This window comes from Stenella coeruleoalba, assembly GCF_951394435.1.
Source record: "Stenella coeruleoalba genome assembly, chromosome: 2".
Lineage (NCBI taxonomy): Eukaryota > Metazoa > Chordata > Mammalia > Artiodactyla > Delphinidae > Stenella > Stenella coeruleoalba.
Genome location: NC_137147.1, coordinates 167,860,336 through 167,881,115, shown reverse-complemented (window position 1 = coordinate 167,881,115; position 20,780 = coordinate 167,860,336). Strand labels below are relative to the sequence as shown.

General features: G+C 37.1%; 1 protein-coding gene across 3 annotated transcripts in view; it reads right to left on the bottom strand.

Moving 5' to 3' along the window:
* The window catches only part of PLXDC2 (plexin domain containing 2), a 417,308-nt gene that overhangs the window by 32,630 nt on the left and 363,898 nt on the right, over positions 1 to 20,780 (bottom strand). For all 3 annotated transcript variants that reach the window (XM_079915193.1, XM_079915195.1, XM_079915194.1), the window contains one exon: positions 6,855 to 7,015. In XM_079915193.1, the coding sequence (XP_079771319.1) occupies positions 6,855 to 7,015 (161 nt within the window). The remainder of the gene's footprint in view (positions 1 to 6,854; positions 7,016 to 20,780) is intronic.

Sequence of the window (20,780 nt, the reverse complement as noted above, 5' to 3'; positions counted from 1 at the left end):
TAGAGGCTAAGTGTATGATCTCTGGAGAGCCTGGGCTGGATAGCCTTACTCCACCACTGACTAAATGCGTGATACTGAGCAAGCTGCTTAAATGCTGTGCCTCATCTTCCTCATCTATGACATGGAGATAATTTGAGTACCTCATAGGGTCTTTGTGAGGATTAAATGAGGTAATAAGTGTAAATCACTCCTCCCAGTGAATTTAATAAATGTTCGCTGTTACCATTACTATGTTCATAATGGGGCCAATTATAACAGCAAAAAATGGTAAGAGCCCCAATGCTCCACAATACAAGACTGGCTGCATGAACTGCGGTCTACCCACTGGAGGCCAAGTCATTAAAATTCATCACAGTGTGCACAGTGCCTAGCACAGCACAGAAACTAATTCCTACAAGTGTTTAATGCAGTCTGGATTTTGTGGTGAAATACATGAAGATACACACTGGGTCACATTTTAATATCATGGAAATTGGGATGTGTCTTAAGGTCAAGGGCATGTCACAGTTTAATGGGGAGTGTGTGATGCATCTCACATTTGATTCAGCCTGTGGTAGGCAGAATAATGGCCTCCCAAAGATGTCCATGTCCTAATTGCAAAAACCTGTCAACCACCATATAGGTGAAAGACTTTGTAGATGTGATTAAATGAAGGACCATGACATGGGGAGATCCTGGATCACAATGGGCCTTATAAGAAGGAGGCAGGGGTCAGAATTAGTAGAAGATGTGATGATAGAAGCAGAGGTTGGAATGATGAGAAGAAGGGGCCAGGAGCCACGAAACGCATGCAGCAATTGAAACAATTGAAAATGGCAACGAAATTATTCTTCCTGAAGCCTCCAGAAGGAACCAGTTCTGCCAACACCTTGACTTTAGCGCAAAGACACTAAGTTTGGATTTCTGACCTCTAGAACTGTAAGACAGTAAGTGTGTATTAGTTTAGGTTATCAGGTTTGTAGTAATTTGTTACAGAGCAATAGAAAACTAACATGTAGTCAAACTGCGTGAAATAAGGTTCTTTTTTACTTCAAGGCAATGTTAGCAACGTTAGGCCCTCAGTGCTTTCTGAATACCACTTGACAGCATAAGAGACAATCAATGTAAAGCTACTGAATGAATGTTGAATGGAATAGCATACAACCATCAGAATGATGTTTACAAAGAGTATATAATAAAAGAAAAAAATGTTATTTGAAAAATAAAGATGATCAGGAAACTTGCACAAGCCTCTTAGATAGCCTCATCCACCAGAGGGCAGAGAGCAGAAGCAGGAAGAACTACAATCCTGCAGCCTGTGGAACAAAAACCACATTCACAGAAAGATAGACAAGATGAAAAGGCAGAGGGCTATGTACCAGATGAAGGAACAAGATAAAACCCCAGAAAAACAACTAAATGAAGTGGAGACAGGCAACCGTCCAGAAAAAGAATTCAGAATAATGATCGAGAAGATGATCCAGGACCTAGGAAAAAGAATGGAGGCAAAGATCGAGTAGATGCAACAAATGTTTAACAAAGACCTAGAAGAATTAGAGAACAAACAACTAGAAGAATTAAAGAACAAACACAGATGAACAATACAATAACTGAAATGAAAAATACACTAGAAGGAATCAATAGCAGAATAACTGAGGCAGAAGAATGGATAAGTGACCTGGAAGACAGAATGGTGGAATTCACTGCCACGGAACAGAATAAAGAAAAAAGACTGAAAAGAAATGAAGACAGCCTAAGAGACCTCTGGGACAACATAAAATGCAACAACATTTGCATTATAGGGGTCCCAGAGGGAGAAGAGAGAGAGAAAGGACCCGAGAAAATATTTGAAGAGATTATAGTCGAAAAATTCCCTAACATGGGAAAGGAAATAGCCACCCAATTCCAAGAAGCACAGAGGGTCCCAGGCAGGATAAAACCATGGCAAAACACACTGAGACACATAGTAATCAAATTGACAAAAATTAAAGACAAAGAAAAATTATTGAAAGCAACAAGGGCAAAACGACAAATAACATACAAGGGAACTCCCATAAGGTTAACAGCTGATTTCTCAGAAGAAACTCTACAAGCCAGAAGGGAGTGGCATGATATATTTAAAGTGATGAAAGGGAAGAACCTACAACCAAGATTACTCTATCTGGCAAGGAACTCATTCAGATTCAATGGAGAAATCAAAAGCTTCACAGACAAGCAAAAGGTAAGAGAATTCAGCACCACCAAACCAGCTTTACAACATATGCTAAAGGAACTTCTCTAAGTGGGAAACACAAGAGAAGAAAAGGACCTACAAAAACAAACCCATACCAATTAAGAAAATGGTAATAGGAACATACATATCGATAATTACCTTAAACATGAATGGATTAAATGCTCCAACTTTTGGTCACAGGCTCGCTGAATAGATACAAAAACAAGACCCATATATATGCTGTCTACAAGAGACCCATTTCAGACCTAGGGACACATACAGACTGAAAGTGAGGGGATGGAAAAAGATATTCCATTTAAATGGAAATCAAAAGAAAGCTGGAGTAGCAGAACTCATATCAGAAAAATAGACTTTAAAATAAAGAATGCTACAAGAGACAAGGGACACTACATAATGATCAGGGGATCAATCCAAGAAGATATAACAATTATAAATATTTATGCACCCAACATAGGAGCACCTCTATACATACAGCAACTGCTAACAGCTATAAAAGAGGAGGAAATCAACAGTCCCCCAATAATAGTGGGGGACTTTAACACCTCACTTAGACCAATGGACAGATCATCCAAACAGAAAATTAATAAGGAAATACAAGCTTTAAATGACACAATAGACCAGATAGATTTAATTGATATTTATAGGACATTCCATCCAGAAACAGCAGATTACACTTTCTTCTCAAGTGCACATGGAACATTCTCCAGGATTGACCACATCTTGGGTCACAAATCAAGCCTTGGTAAACTTAAGAAAATTGAAATCATATCAAGCATCTTTTCTGACCACAACTCTATGAGATTAGAAATCAATTACAGGGGAAAAAATGTAAAAAACACAAACACACGGAGGCTGAACAATACGTTACTAAATAACCAAGAGATCACTGAAGAAATCAAAGAGGAAATAGAAAGATACCTAGAGACAAATGACAATGAAAACACGACAATCCAAAACCTATGGGTGCAGCAAAAGCAGTTCTAAGAGGGAAGTTTATAGCAATACAAGCCTACCTCAAGAAACAAGAAAAGTCTCAAATAAACAATCTAACCATAACCCTAAAGGAACTGAGAAAGATGAACAAAACCCAAAGTTAGTAGAAGGAAAGAAATCATCAAGGTCAGACCAGAAACAAATGAAATAGCAACAAAGAAAACGACAGCAAAGATCAATAAAACTAAAAGCTGGTTCTTTGAGAAGATAACCAAAATTGATAAACCATTGGCCAGACTCATCAAGAAAAAGATGGAGAGGACTCGAATAAATAAAATTAGAAATGAAAAAGGAGAAGGTACAACAGACACTGCAGAAATACAAAGCATCCTAAGAGACTACTACAAGCAACTCTGTGCCAATAAAATGGACAACCTGGAAGAAATGGACAATTTCTTAGAAAGGTATAACCTTCCAAGACTGAACCAGGAAGAAACAGAAAATATGAACAGACCAATCACAAGTAATGAAATTGAAACTGTGATTAAAAATCTTCCAACAAACAAAAGTCCAGGACCAGATGGCTTCACAGGTGAATTCTATCAAACATTTAGAGAAGAGTTAACACCCATCCTTCTCAAACTCTTCCAAAAAATTGCAGAGGAAGGAACACTCCCAAACTCATTCTATGAGGGCACCATCACCCTGATACCAAAACCAGACAAGATATTACAAAAAAAGAAAATTACAGACCAAAATCATTGATGAATATAGATGCAAAAATCCTCAACAAAATACTAGCAAACAGAATCCAACAGCACATTAAAAGGATCATACACCATGATCAAGTGGAATTTACCCCACGGGCCTCTCACAACAGTGAGAGGCCCGTGTACCACAAAAAAAAAAAAAATTAGTTATTGGTGCATAAGGAGATTGAGTTTACCAATATCATCCAAGTTGATTTTCATGTTCTATATTATGCTGCTATCTACTTTTTTTTTTTTTTTTTTTGCAGTACGTGGGCCTCTCACTGTTGTGGTCTCTCCCGTTGCGGAGCACAGGCTCCGGACGTGCAGGCTCAGTGGCCATGGCTCACGGGCCTAGCCGCTCCGCGGCATGTGGGATCCTCCCGGACCGGGGCACGAACCCGTGTCCCCTGCATCAGCAGGCGGACTCTCAACCACTGCGCCACCAGGGAAGCTCCAATAACTCTAATGTAATTAGTAATTCAAACGTTTGAATTCATAGGTCTGGCATGTCAGTCACTGTGCAGTCATCACGGATATGCGTTCAATTTTGAAAACATGGGTCCGCTTTAATAATAGTAAAATTATTATTATTATCTTCAAAAATCTTCTGCCAGGCAGCCACTGTGAGCTGCTTGAGGACAGCAGGGTGTCAAAGAGTTAGTGATTCAGGCAGAATTATTGGCAATTGACAGAGAATCTGGGAATCTGCAGAATGATTCTGCTTCACTTGAGTGTTGAAACACGAGAGCTCTTCCCAGAAGTGAGGCTCTTCGACCTTGGAGAAGCCATTCCACCACTCTGAACCTCAGTGTCTTCCTTCGTGTTATAAGGGTGTAGAATTAAATTATCTCTAAGATTAATGCCCTCCCGCTCCCGGCAGTACTTTCACTATTCTACAGTCTTACTTTGTAGTCATACAAGGATTGCTGTGAATCGGTGTGAACTGGGTCCTTTGCACTGTGCAACTGCACTAATACCATCACCATCAGATATTTCACAGTGTCAGAAAATAAACTTCATAGTGTATAAACAGGCTTAAACCTGTGAGGGTTACAGCAGCAGCCTGATGTCTGGTTAGTCACTGAAGCTTTACAGCTTGTCACTTGTCAGATCTTGGAGCAATGCATTCATGACCTCGGGGAAGTTTTCTGCTTTCTTGCATGAAAATTAAGCACATTAACAAAACTTAATAAGAGCTTTCCAACTAAATGCAATACCTGATAATTTCTCGATTATTATGACTTTAAATGAGAATGACATTTTTGGAAGACTTCATGTGTGAAAATTTAGTGGAAGTTTTAAATGTCCTAGGATATTTATTATCTTTTTCTTTCCAGAAAATACTGATAGAATACCTCTTACTTGAAAGGCTTAAGTTATTTAATCCAAATCTCGAGGAATTTATAAGTCTGTAGGGTGGAATAAATCACATACATATTTAACTCTAATGCAAAACAGAAAGGTAAATGCCAGAGAAAGATAGAGATGTATTACTATGGATAGAATTTCAGAGGAAAGAGAGATTATGTCCAGCTGTCCTGGCAGAGAGATGGTCCGGGGAAGCTTACAGGGTACATGGTATTGAAGGCTACTTGGATACAGAATTCAAGAATTGAGATGGAAGGGGAGGACTTTTTTGGTGGAAGGAACAGAATGAGTAATGTCTTGGTGACGTGGGGAATTTGGGGTGTGTATGGAGAAGAGAATAGAGTGAATTTGATGGTACTGAACTCCAGGTTAAGAAGCTATGGGATAAAAATTGAAATGATAGACAAGATACAAATAGCCAAGGCCTTGAAGGAGAACTAAGGAGACTGCACTTTACTCCACAGACAGTTGAGAGCCGTAGAGGACTTCTAAGCAATTACTTAATTGATTTGCATTCACTTCCCCCTGTTATAGAGGTTAAAGGTAACTTTGTACTTTAAAGGTCGTTATAATTTCTTACTCAACACGTGAACAAAGCTGCCCACTGTACCTCACCCAGTGAACTGGAAAAGACCTAAAGTTTACAAGTTTGAAGCTCCGAGGGAGAAGATTTCCTTCATTGCTCTAGTATTTATGTTGTGTTGAAGGGCAGTGGCTCCATTAAGATGTTGGGGTGAAAGCTATGCACACACGAGGCCCAGGAAGCCCAGTTGTCTGGAGGATAGAAGGTGACTTGGTCACACTGACCTTATCCTGTGGCCCCCAGGCTTCCCAGTCTCTGGCCTTCTGGACATCAGGGCTTGGCTCTGGCCCTTTGTACACAGCCGCTGGTTCTCCTACCTCACTGCTCTTGGGCACTGGCACTAACTCTACTTTCTGTACATGAAGACACAACACTGATTCGGCACAGTGCTCCCTTTGTGTTTGAATGAGCGTGTGTGTATGCATGTGCATTTATATGTACATGTATAAATATACACACATCACACAAAACGGTGATGGCACATACCATAATCTTATTGTTGTAGCTGCTATTTTGTAGGGAAACATGTATTTTTCCTAAATAGTCTGTGAGCGTTTTAAGAGCAGGGTCACCATATTGTATGATGAATCTGGCCAATACTCGATTACTGTTACAGCGATTAGTTGATTTAAGCGAAATCCTTTAGCCTCCAGCATACGCTTCATTTCCTTCTAGGATCGAAGAGCAGCTGCTTAACATACTTGGTACAATAAGGCAAAAAATATGGTTTCTAAGACAAAAAATATGGTTTCTATTTTCTTTTCGATCTGTAAAAGGCGAGATGGCTTATTTCTTTAAAAGCTCCTGAGGTAAGGCAACTGAGCTCATCACGTGAAAGCCATCTATCAACAGGTACGTGCACACGCATGCGTGCACGTGTGACATCAGCCAGCTCACAACTGCAGAGTGGAGAAATCATGTGCTAACTATTAAATGCAGGTGGTGTCAGCAGATGGCTGGAGTTCATCAGCTAGCATGGTTTTCATGTACTCTACTGGACACTCACCTCAATAAAGAAGATGCTGGCTGCCGACGTCGGATGGTGATACATATAGACTGTCACAAGGATGGCTGCGGCTATAATGAGGACGAGGATGAGAATTCCAACGATGAGGCCGGCGTGAAGGGTTCCCCCTTTCTTCTCGGCTGCACTGTCATCTGTAGAGGCTGGAAGAACAGCACAGCTGTCAGGACATTCACGTGTGCACGTGTAGGTCTGCGTTTTCATTGGAGGGAATATTTATATTCTTAATAAAGTACCAGTGAATTTTTTTTTTCACTTTCTGTACAACTATCCTTTTCTTTTCCATAACACCAATTTTAGAAGTTAGATGCTCTTTATTTGGGCAAATGAAAAATCCATACTATTAATGATTAAAAACACATTTATAATTGTGTTTTAATTTATAGTTCATCTTTATTCTGTTAAATAAGGCAAAATTAATAGCCTTTATTCTAAAAGTTCTGTGGAAAAGCTGAAACTAACTATATAATAAATTTAACTTTGATTTTTCTCATTAAACCACTGGCACTCCTACCTATGGAAAAATTGATTACTTTTTGAAATCTCCTCTCTCATTTTCTTTTGGCAAATTTAAATGGAAGAGTATCAGACATATTTTGGTGGGCTACACAGGCATTTTCAGAAAGTCTGTGCATGAGTTCAAAGGATAATTTTCAAAATCTGTTTTAAACTGAAATGCTCTATAAAAGTGTAACAGATGGATGCTAAATAACCCTCAAATAGTTTATCACTATCTAAAGGGAACACACAGCACATGCAAATATTCCACTATGCCACACGTCAGTATCATTTTCTCTAACTTTTACTGAGATGCTCTCCACTGTAATATCCATTTTCAGAGAGTTAGGAAAAAGGAGAAATTAAATTTCTAAAGTAATAATCAGTCAAGGCAAAGTCAATCAGCCAAATAAAACTAATCTCTAAAGTCTTCTCTTGTTCTAAAATTATGCAATATTTGATGTCTACTCAGGCATTTAGAGGAGACCTTCTTAAATTATGTGCAGCAGGTAACTGTATCTTAGTACATAATATGATTGGTACTTTTGAATCATTAGAAAATTCTTTAAGACTCATAGAAGTTCTAGAACAGTGATTCCTAATCCTTTCATTACCAATTCACATCTTTGTTATTTCCAACCTTTGCATCTATGTTTTAAACAGGTTTTTGGTCTATTAAACCTCATTTAATAAGCACTGATTTAATTCTTTTATTATAATTTTCATTAATAGAAAATAACGAACGTGACTGCCTATCAGAATGTGTGGTAAATACAAAACAACAGAATTTCAAATAGAGCAAAGAAATATGACCTCCCAATTCTTCTTATACATCCTTTAAAGTTTTGTTGCTATTTGTTTATTCTTTGCCTGAGACCCACAGTTGGTATTCAGTAATCCTTCTCCAAATCTAATAAAGCTCAAATTCCTAAAGGTTTCCCTTACATAACAGAAATTCATTAGTTAAAGAATGTAAAATTTAAAGAGTAATTCATTATGTAAAAGTTCATTTACAGAGAAGATTCTGGGAACATGGAAGAGTAGGAACTATCAGGAATCTGTCTTCCCACATAGAAAACAATTGCGCTGGCAGAATCTGTCTGACAACTGTTTTGGAACTCTGGACTCTATGGAAGCCTTGCAACTTCTAGGGAGAAGGCTCAGACTGCAAGCTGTGGTTAATTTCAGTCAGTTTCAGCACTTAGTACAGAAGTAGCTATGCATCCTCTGCCCATTAGCCATGTGGCAGTCAACTACACACCTGTTCCTGAAGCAGCCTGCAGGAATCGCAGTAGGCAAAATGTACCCTGTCCTGAAAACATTGGGAGTGTGTTCTGATCACCGATTGATTGGTGCTTCTCATCACTGAGGGGCAGACAAAGATGCAGCCATTGGTTTTGCACCTTCTGCCATTGTTGTAAGCCTTTCTGCCTGGATCTAAAGTAACATCCAAGTGATTTAAAGAACCAGTACCCTTTTCATCCCACCTCCCTTTATTTTTCTCTTTTCCGACTTTTGGGAGCCAGATATGAGAGACTAGGATATTCAAAATCAAATGCACATGTGGGGAAAATTAGAACATGGCTGTATGTGGCCAGGGAAAAGCTCAGAAAAGACTCGAAAAGACCCCAAGATTACACCTCAGCACAGAGACAGCCTACAAAGCCAATAAACTAGTAAATAAATTAAATAAATATGATAACAAAAATCAGCAAACTCTGGGGAAGGGGGAGAATGTGATTTCCAGAGTCCCAACTTAATGAGATTCAAACGTCCAGTTTTGAAAAATATTTCACAAGGCATACAAAGAAACAGGAAAGTATGGCTCTTTCAAAGGAAAAAAAATTAATCAACAAAAACTGTCCATGTAAAACACCTGATGGACGATCTATTAGACAAGCACTTTAAAGCAACTGTCTTAAAGATGCTTGAAGAACTAAAGAAAGAGGTAGAGAAAGTCAAGAAAACAATGTATGAACAAAATGGAAATATCCATAAAGAGACAGAAAACCTAAAAAGAAACCAAAGAGAAATTCTGAAGCTGAAAAATATAATGACTGAAATTAAAAATTCAGTAGAGCATTCAAAGGCAGACTTGAGCAGGCAGAAAAGAGAATCAATTCACTTAAAAATAAGACAATGGAAATGCTCAAGTCTGAGGAACAGAAAGAAGAGAGATTGAAGAAAAGTGAACAGGGCCTAAAAGACCTGTGGGACACCATCAAATGGATCGGTATTTGCATCATGGAATTCCAAGAAGAAGAAGATAGAGAAAGGGACAGAGAATGTTTGATGAAATAATGGCTGAAAACTTCCCAGTTTGATGGGATCCAAACCTCCCAAATTTGATATAAACATCCGAGAAGCTCAAGGAACTTCAGGTAAGATGAAATGAAGGAGACCAACATGGAGATAAATTATAATCAAACTTTTGAAAGACAAAGGCAAAGAGAGAATCTTGAAAGCTGCAAGAGAGAAGCAACTCATCACATACAAGGGATCCTCAATAAGAATATGAGCAGATTTCTCAACAGAAACTTTGGAAGACAGAAGGCAGTGGGCTGATATATTCAAAGTGCTGAAAAGTACCTGTCAACCAGGAATCCAAAGTCTGGCAAAAGTTTCCTTCAAAAGTGAGGGAGAAATTAAGATATTCTCAGAGAAAAGCTGAGGGAGTCGGTTACCACCAGGCTTGTTCTGCAAGAAATGCTTAAGGGATTCGTGCAGGGTGAAAAAACGTGTAATCATCTCAATTGATACAGAAAAAGAATTTGACAAGATTCAGCAGCCTTTCGTGATGAAAACACTCAACATCTAGGAAAAGAAGGAGAACACCTTGACAAAATAAAAACCGTACATGAAAAACTTACAGCTATCATACTCAACTGTGAAAGCTAAAAGCTTTTCCTCTAAAATCAGGAATAAGACAAGGATGCCCACAGTTGCTACTTCTATTCAACACAGTATTGGAAATTCTAGCCAGAGCAATTAGGCAAGAAAAATAAATAAGAGGCATCCAAATTAGAAAGAAGTAAATTGATCTCTGCAGATGAAATGATTTTATATATATATATATGTGTGTGTGTGTGTATATGTGTGTGTGTGTGTATATATATACACACACACACACATATATATATATATATATATATATATACCTAAATATTCCCTAAATATTCCCAAGACAAACTGTTGGAGCTGATAAATGAATTCATCAACAACGTATGTAGCAGGATACAAAGTCAATGCACAAAAAGCAGTTGCATTTCTATACTGTAACACTGAACAATAAAAAAAGAAATTACAAAAACAATTCCATTTATAATAGCATCAAAAAGAATAAAATACTTAGGAATTAACTAAGGAGGTGAAAGACTTGTTCATAAAACATTGCTGAAAGAAATTAAAGAAGACATAAATAAATGAAAACACATCTCATGTTCATGGATTAGAAGACTTAATATTGTTAAGATGTCAATACTACCCAAAGTTATCTACAGATTCAATATAATCTCTATAAAAATCCCAATGATGTTTTTGCAGAAACAGAAAAATCCTTCTCAAAATTCATATGGAATCTCAAGGGACCCTGAATAGCCAAGACAATCTTGAAAGAGAAGAACAAAGCCAAAGAACTCACATTTCCTGATTTTAATACTTACTACAAAGTTACAGTAATCAGAAGCGTATGTAATGGCATAAAGACAGACATATAGACCAACGGAATAGAATAGACAGCCCAGAAATAAACTGTGGCATAAATGGAAAATGATTTTTGACAATGATGCAAAGACCATTCAATAAGGAAAGGACAGTCTTTTCAACAAACAGTGCTGGGAAAACAGGATGTCCGCATGCAAAAGAATGAAGTTGGACTCTTACCTAACACCATAAACAAAATTTAACTTAAAATGAATCAAACACATAAATGCAAGACATAAAACTATAAAACTCTTAACGAAGATATAGGGCAAAAGCTTCAGAACATTGGATTTGGCAGTGAGTTCCTGGCTATGACCTCAAAGGCATGGGCAACAAAAGAAAAAATAGACATTTTAGACTTCATGAAAATCAGAATACTTTGTGCATCAGAAAAATATCACCAGACTAAAAAGGTAGCCCACAGAATATCCAGAATATATAAAGAACTCCTAAAATTTAACAACAAAAAGCAAACAACCTGATTCAAAAATGGGCAAAGGACCTGAATAGACACTTATCCAAAGAAGATACACAAATGGCCATTAAACACACGAAAAGATATTCAACATCAGCGACCATTAGGGACATGTAAATCAAAACCACAATGAGATACCTCCTCACAGTTATTAGGATGGCTACGATCAACAAAATAGAAAATAACTAATGTTGGTGAGGTTGTGGAGAAATTGGAACCCTTGTGCGCTCTTGGTGGGAATGGAAAATAATGTGGTCACTATGGGAAACAGTAGGGTGCTCCTCAAACAATCAAAAACAGAATTATCATATGATCCAACAACTCCACTTTGTGGTATATACTCAAAAGAATTGAAAGCAGAATCTTGAAGAGACATTTGTACATCTATCTTAGCAGCATTATTTACAATAGCTAAAACATGGAAGCAACCCAATGTCCATCAACAGATGAATGGATAAGCAAAGTGTCACATAAACATACAATTGAATGTCATTTAGCCTTAAAAAGAAAGGAAATTCTTACATATGTTACAACATGGATGAACTTTGTGCTAAGTGAACTAAGCCAATCACAAAAAGACAAATACCGTATGTTTCCACTTATGATTAGAGTAGTCAAAATTGTAGAGACAGAAAGTAGAATGGTGGCTGCCAGGGACTGGGGGGAGGGAGGAGAGAATGAGGATTTTGGTTTAATGGGTACAGTTTCAGTTTTACAAGATGAAAAGAGCTATGGAGATGGACAGTGGTGATGGTTGCACAACATTATGAATGCATTTAATATCATTGAATTGTACACTTAAAAATGATTAAGGTGGTAAATTTTATGTTACGTGTATTTTATCGCAATAAAAATATAAACAATTTACAATTTGCCAGGCATATTTGTATTGTTTTACAAGTATCAAATTAATGACCATAAGAGATAGGCATTATTATTATTCCCATTTCATAGATGAGAAGACTAAGGCATAGCAAAATTAGGAAACGTGCCAAGGTTGTAAAGCTATTAAGATGGACTGGGACTCAAACACGAGCAGTCTGCCCTCAGAGTCTGCACTCTGAATCTGTGATCAATAATTTCTCAATTAACACTGAACTGTATGTACTGCTATTTCCTCTTATTTCTTGTGAGTTCTTCTGGTAAAGAAGTCTGAAAAGAACCTGGTAATTTCAGGTCAAGATAAATCAACTTCAATATGATTAAAGAATTAACATTGTGCCTGCAAAGGGACAGAGGCTGTGTGTCTTGTCACTTCTCTGGGACAAGGAGGGTGTCAATGTCTGACATCATATGTACTTAAACCCATGTTTGGTGGAGGGAAGGAGGGAGAGGGAAAAAAGGGAAATAAAAGAAACAGAAAAAGAAAGGTTGTTGAAAATGGGTTACAGATAGTGGAATAACTACTTCTCCAATAAAGATCAAATGAGGTTATAATAAATTACTTAATCTGTCTAGTCTTCGGCTAGTTTATCTCTACCACATGGTCAATAACAATAACCACTCCATAGGGTTGCTGTGAAAATCAAACATTTAATACATATTAAGTACATAGGAGAGTACCTGGCATGTAATAAGTACTTAATTAATGTAGCTATTATGTTATTGTATTTTATATGAGGCAAATTATACTGTCAGATTCATGACACCATATAAACTATGTTTCTGCCCTGAACATTTGTTCCTTTTAAGAGTTTGGCTTCATTCTTAAGTATGCTTGTATTACTGCACTTTGTGCTCTTGGCTATTTTCTCATTTTTAAAAGAGTGTGACAGATTACTTTCACGGGAAAATAGGATTAATTTAAAGGTTGCTTTGGGCAAAATGTGGCAAAAATATCTTCTTGAGTCACGAAAGGAAGCCTTGAATGGTTCTTCAAATCTCATATATAATTCCATCCCTCTATCCCTCCTTCCCTTCATCTATCCATCCATCCATCCATTCATCCAAAAAGCATCTGGTTCTATTTCTGGGATTAACAGTCTTTTACAAGCAACATGCCAAAGTTCAGTCTCATTTTTTTTGTGTGTGTGAGGATGGGAAAGGAAAGGAAAAGACACTTATGACTTGACCTTGGGCTGTCACTTCCCAAGTGGGCCAGAGACCCAGAACCTGTTGAGGAGGCAGTAGGCAAGGGACAGTCCTTCTCAGGAAGGAAGAGGAGAGCCAGGGACATGTTTCATTCAATAAGAGTTCTCGTCAGTAAAACTATCTTTGACTTGCAGGACATAGGTCGCCAATCTTTAGAGTAAAAAATCGTAATTGCATTTATACCTTGAAATCTACTCATTCCTTTTATTTAGGCATAAATGCTTACTTTCATAATTATTACTTACTTATATTTCTAATAATGGCTACTTATGAAATCTCCCTTTACAAATTCTCCTTTACAGTACTGGTATAGATGTTAAGACACCCTTTCATATCTAATGAAACCTCTACAGAATGTAGTTCGTTACTAGCCAATTAGCATTTTATAACATTTCTGGATGATGATGATTTTAATAAAATAAACAATCTTCATGGATTTTCAAAATACTACTAACCAGTCGACAACATAAATATGTAGGAATCTATGAATGTGCACATGACTTTATGTGTCTTAATTAGAGAAAAACACTTAAGGAGAAATGTAGCAAATTCAATTCCAAGATATTACAGGGTTATCCTGGTGTCCCAAGCCAGTGCTATTTTTAAACGCTTCAGAATAACCATCTAAATGAAGTGGCAAAAATTACACACATATTTCTGGAGAACATATTTTTCTGTTCTCATATTATTTAGCCAAGTTTTCTGCATCTCTATTCTAGCTGGTCTCTCTATTAACAGGTATTATGATGGCATATTAAGGGACATTGAGTCTGGAGGTGAAGTGAACACCCCATTGATGTGCTCTGATATTAAATTCTTTCACTATTTGGTTTCCAGTTTAATACCACTATTCAATTAAATGGTATAGGTTTTGCACACTTACGGGGACCTGCAAACAGAGTGCAGAGAATCCTTTGTGTTAAAAATGATGAGCACCTCAAACGCAAAATTGAAATTTAAAATCTTTAAGCAAGCGCTAGCAATTTCCATATTTGAAGTTTAGTTCATTCACCTCAAGGGCAGACTGCTCAAATAAATTGATTTCGTTCCTTCAGAAAAGACAATAAACAAAGATGTCAACTTTGGCGACATTCATTCCTGGGGCTCGACTGATTGTTCCTGGAAACTGGCAGATAGAAGTGGGTCAAAGAAGACTCTGAACCTGTTTCAGGTACAAACTTCTGAAGCTTGTCAGAGTCCACAGGAGTTGGGGGAATATTCAGAGGTCAGAAGGAATCTAGTCTGAAAACCAAACTCTAATTCTATTCTTAGAAATATCTTATGCTCTTTCATTTATGTCCCAAAGTGAACAAAAGCCAAAGAATTATCCTCACACACGCACAGTATTGCTTAGGGGACAATTCAAATCTTTAGCTTTTTTACCTTTACGTTGTGTCTTCAAATAAGATGAATTAATGACAAAACACAATAAGACATCCTCAAATAGAGCCTCAAGGCCAAAAAAGAAAGTATATAAATATATTTGAAAAGCCTATCAAATCAAGATCTTTTTTTCTACTATGTCGTAGACATACTTTAAAACATAAATGAAGCACAGAAAATCAATAGTATCAAAGATAATATACTCTCATCTGAGCCACTGAGTGACCTATCAGTTCTTATGAGTTCCTAACTTCTTAGTACATTATAAAACGCAGATCGATATTTAGACACAGACAGGACTGTTGAGAATTGTCAAAGTTATCAAAGCATTCGCTATCTTTGGGTGAGTTTTACCTACCATGATAGCAAAGATAACAGATTTTTAAAAGGTATTAAGCACACATTGAAAATATTCAGGACCTCATGTAAATGTGTTTAATTTTCTTCATTTCAAGAAAAGTTTATGAATTATTGATAAGAGACAAAATGAAAGAAAGAATAAAGTAGAAGAAAGAAGATAGGAGGAAAGAAGGAAAAAAAAATTGACCTTTTGTTTCTTCAAAGTGTAGCATTTAATTTTAAACCTCTATGTCTCCTTGCTTTTTCTACGACTGATTTTTTTTTCAGTATTTACATGCATGTAGCATTGATATTCTGTATTTAGAAGTACAATCCTTTAATATGTTAGAGATTTTAATACATTGCTAAAATGGTCTGTACCCACTTTTAAATCTTGCTGATAATTAAAGTCCAGCAATAAAGTAAAACTAAAATAGAAATACTCCTTGTCTGAAATTTTATTCACTCTAAAGTGTTATTTCTAAATCTAACTCTTCTCTTGGCTTTAAAAAGAAACACTACAGCCCATAAATACCACAATGTATTAATGTCTTTTGGGGGACCAAGAGGCTTTGGACAAAGTCTTACACAAATTTGTTCAAAATTCATAAATCTTATATGGTTGATGTCAAATGTTCTTTTTTAACACTTCAGAATGAAGTTAAACTATGAAATGCTTAAAATGTTACTGTTCCACTTTTGGATTAAAAACACATGACTTTCCCTGTGGAATATTATTGAACCCATTCATGAGCTAACGAATGTAACAGAAGAAAATCAAGTAAAAATAAAAATTTTAACTAAATTGACTTTTCCTTTGGAAGTTTCCCTTGCAACTGATCTCATTTTGTAGCTCATATAATAAGTCTCATAGCTCTTTTAACTTTCTACAGATATGATATAGACATGATCATGACCTTGGTTGGCTTCATTCAGAGTTTCCCCTGGTGTTTTATGTATTTTCTTATTTTTATAATTCTCTTAGTTCTTTCATTTTATAACCCTGGTGTTCCTATTTTTTGGATGCTTACCAATCTGTCAATATTATTTGGGTATTAGAGGTCCTTGAAACTATCATGCAACCCATACCTAATCCACAATACGAATCACTGTGTCAATACATTCATAATTCACTTTATGACATCTCCATAGGAGGAATTTGGGTAAGTACTGGGAAAAGATATTAAAATGGGTGCACAAAACGCAGCTAAGTGCGTTATGTGTGGTGAGAACAATATCTGGCAGCTGACCCAGCTTCTCTTCTGCAGCCTGTGCTACTACAGGGCAGCTGTGACATTTCATTCAGGGAAACATATAAAACATTCTGGCTTAAAAGAGCTTAGGTTATGACAATCCTTTTTAAACAAGAATCTGTTACCTTTTATCTTAGAAAAATAAAGCTAAATAAAATTTCCGTGAAATCATATTAAAAGAAATGCTTGATTCCATCAAAATGAGGGATTTGGGACAGGAGTCGCCACCCAGCCTGCTTCCAGCCTTGTTCTGTGATTGGTGCTTTTGTGCATGAGTCTGTGTGAGCATCTAAAAGAGGAGATCTACCATATTTATAGCTACTGTAATACCAAAAATAAATCCTTGTAATGATCCGTGATAGTTTTTCATTTCTTATTTATGTGCTTTTTTGTAACAATCAACCTATGTCTCTAATATTTTCAGCAACCAAGATCTTTATAAGATCTAACTTGTAACGTTTCCTTAACATCAGCTTTCTATATCAAGTTGTCTTGTTTCTTCATTTAAAAATTATTTTTTAATGATAAAATGTATCTCTACTTCTACAAAATAATCCACAGAAATCTTAGTACTTAAATTATCCATAACTATTAAACATGTATTAAACACATATATTAAAAATATATTCACAGTTACTATGGAATACCAAAAAATGAGGTTGACAACGTACTTTCAAGATCTGGGGGTGCAGAATAGAGTGACCCTTCAGGCCATTTAATCCTGTCCATTAGAATGAAGTCAGTTATATTAAAAGAGGCCACTTCTATACAAACATATGAATATCACAATGAATGTTTGCTTCCCTATCAAATCCATCACTTTTTCTGAACATAGAGAAAGAACCTTTTCACCTTGCTCCCATCAGTGTGGAAAGCCAGATGTGTGTCCAAACCACTTAGCTAATATGAACCCTTACTATTGCCACTCCTTTTAATCATGGCTGTGCTACCAAGTCAATATGAGGCCTTCTTGACATTATTCATGGAAATGGGAATCCGTTCTCTCACTGAAGCTTAAGTAGCAAGGATGTCTCAGTGAATAGTTTTTCCAGTGGAAAGATCAAGTTCAATCTCCATGCACCTGCACTGTACACCCCTCTGTAGGAAAACAGGCCACCAAGGTCCTTATGAGTTTAACTGTCTCTTCCCAGAGCCCAGCGGCAGCTGGGACATGGCCATGCTACAAAGAACCTGCAGCCACTATCTGAAAAACAAAAGCCAAGCTGCTGTGATTCAGCAGGCTGTCTAAATAAAATCAACCTTTCTGTGATTATCTATAGGCAACTTCTTCTGAAAACTGCTGAATATTAAACCAATCTCAAGGTCTTTCAATTAACGAGAACCTTTGTGCTTCCTAAGAAAGCATGGATTAATTTAGTTGCTGGAGACAACAATTTGGCCCTTGTGGGGACCTCAGGATTGAAACTTAGTCCTTGATGCTCTTAACAACCACACAATCCTTTTGTTATTTGTTGTAGTTTGATGTATGGAATCTCCCAGGCAGGACTAGATGAATGTGCTATGTATCTCAAAAAGACAGAATCGGAAACTGGGAAAAAAACTTGGGTTACCAGAACTAATAAAATGTGCGTGTATAGCAAGAGTAGAAAGAAGAAACTGAAACTTTGAGGACCAGTTTTGCAGCGTATTTATAGTTTATCGCTTAGCAGCAGTACTGCCACAACACGGCTCAGATAATGCCTCTGATGGGGACAGAGTCAGCTAGCCGGCCTGGGAAGAAGGATGCTGTAAAATTGTGTTTGCCACAACTGTCTGCCCCTTAGGTCCTGGAATGTCAAGTTTCCTGGCATCCCTGAATGTGGGATAGAATATGGTTACTCCAGCAGGTGAGCACTCGTCTCAGCCTAATCTTTTCCATCAAATCAGTTTTGTAAAATGGTCCCACACCGTGGGTAGGCAGCACTCCTATGACTCTTATAGTTGCAAGGGTTTGGGTCTCAAAGTGTTGGGGGATGGGATCAGAGGACCCGTAAGGCTCATTCTCACTATGAACTGGCAATTGGCGCTGCTTGTGTTTGCTGAGATCTTGGACCGCTTTAACAGAGGGAGAATGGCAGGCAAATGGCTACATAATGTCCTTGCTTTCATTCAACATGCACTTAAGCTTCAGTGAGAGAAAGGATCCCATTGTTATGAATAATTTCAAGAACGTCTCATGCTGATCTGGTAGTAGAGCCATGATTAAGAGGAGTACAGGTACTAAGGCTCCACACTAGCTACGTGGTTTGGACACGCATCTGTCTTTCTGCTTTGACAGGTACAGGGTGAAGAGGACTCTTCCTCCGGGTTCAGTGCCACATCTGGAGCAGCCCTCCCAGGTTGTAGGACAGGATGGCAATGGGGAGCAGCATGTGCTCTGACAGCAGAGTGTTTGGTGGTAGAGCCCAGCTATATCCCTTACAGACATGTGATCCCAGACAGATCACTTAAATCCCGTGCTTCTGATATTTCATGCGTAAGATACTTCATGTGTAAAATGGGATTATAGTACTACTTTCTTCATAGGGTACTCTAAGGATTAATGAGAGAAACATGCAAAGCCCTTAGAAGAGTGCCTGGTGTATAGTAACAGCCCAATAATTGCTAGATAATTTTATCATTATTAGCAATTACATGGGAAGATTCTAAGAATAACTTAAAGCAAAGCATGAATCAAGTAATCAGAGCATTAAATTTTATGCTACTAATTAGAGAAGCTCGTTTGCTAAGGATAAGACTTTTTACTCTCTTTCATTAAGAATTTTAAGAAGCTTGGAAAAATTTCTTCACAAGAATTAAAAAAAACTATCTAGTTTATGAGAAGGGCATCAAAATTTCTCTTTTTTCTTTCTTTTTTTTTCCACTAAGATAAAATTTGCACCCTTGAAATGCACAGATCTTAAGTGTACAAATCGATAAATTTTGATAATTTTTATATACCAAAGTAATCATCATCTCCATGCCTTCAGAAAATTCCCTTTCCCCGCAACCACTGTGCTTCTTACCGTAGATTCATTTCATCTCCAAAATATATAAACAGCTCATGCAGCACAATATTAAAGAAGCAAACAACCCAATCCAAAAATGGGCAGAAGACCTAAATAGACATTTCTCCAAAGAAGATATACAGATGGCCAAGAAGCACATGAAAATCTGCTCAGCGCCACTAATTATTAGAGAAATGCAAATCAAGACCACAATGAGGTATCACCTCACACCAGTTAGAATGGGCATCATCAGAAAATCTACAAACAACAAATGCTGGAGAGGGTGTGGAGAAAAGGGAACCCTCTTGCACTGTTGGTGGGAATGTAAATTGATACAGCCACTATGGAGAACAGTACGGAGGTTCCTTAAAAAACTAAAAATAGAATTACCATATGATCCAGCAATCCCACTACTGGGCATATACCCAGAGAAAACCATAATTCAAAAAGAGACATGCACCCCAATGTTCATTGTAGCACTATTTACAATAGCCAGGTCATGGAAGCAACCTAAATGCCCATCAACAGATGAATGGATAAAGAAGATGTGGCACATATATACAATGGAATATTACTCAGCCATAAAAAGGAACAAAATTTGGTCATTTATTGAGACGTGGATGGATCTAGAGACTGTCATACAGAGTGAAGTAAGTCAGAAAGAGAAAAACAAATATCGTATACTAACGCATGTATGTGGAACCTAGAAAAATGGTACAGATGAACCGGTTTGCAGGGCAGAAGTTGAGACATAGATGTAGAGAACAAATGTATGGACACCAAGGGGGGAAAACCGTGGTGGGTGGGGATGGTGGTGTGATGGATTGGGCGACTGGGATTGACATGTATACACAGATGTGTATAAAATTGATGACTAATAAGAACCTGCTGTATAAAAAAATAAATAAAATTAAAAAAAATGGTCTACATCAAAAAAAATTATAACTTCTTCCTGATGTATGAGCTTTTTATCATTTGATATGTTCCTCTTTACCTCTGTTGCTACTCCTTGTCTTTAAGTCTACTTAGTCTGATATTTAGTAGCCACTCAACTTTTCCTATGGTTACGTTTGCAGGATATATATTGTTCTATTGTTTTACCTCAAAATCTTTTACCTTAAAATCATTTTACATCTCTTATAAACAGTATATAGTTGGATCTTGTTTTTAAAAAGTCAGT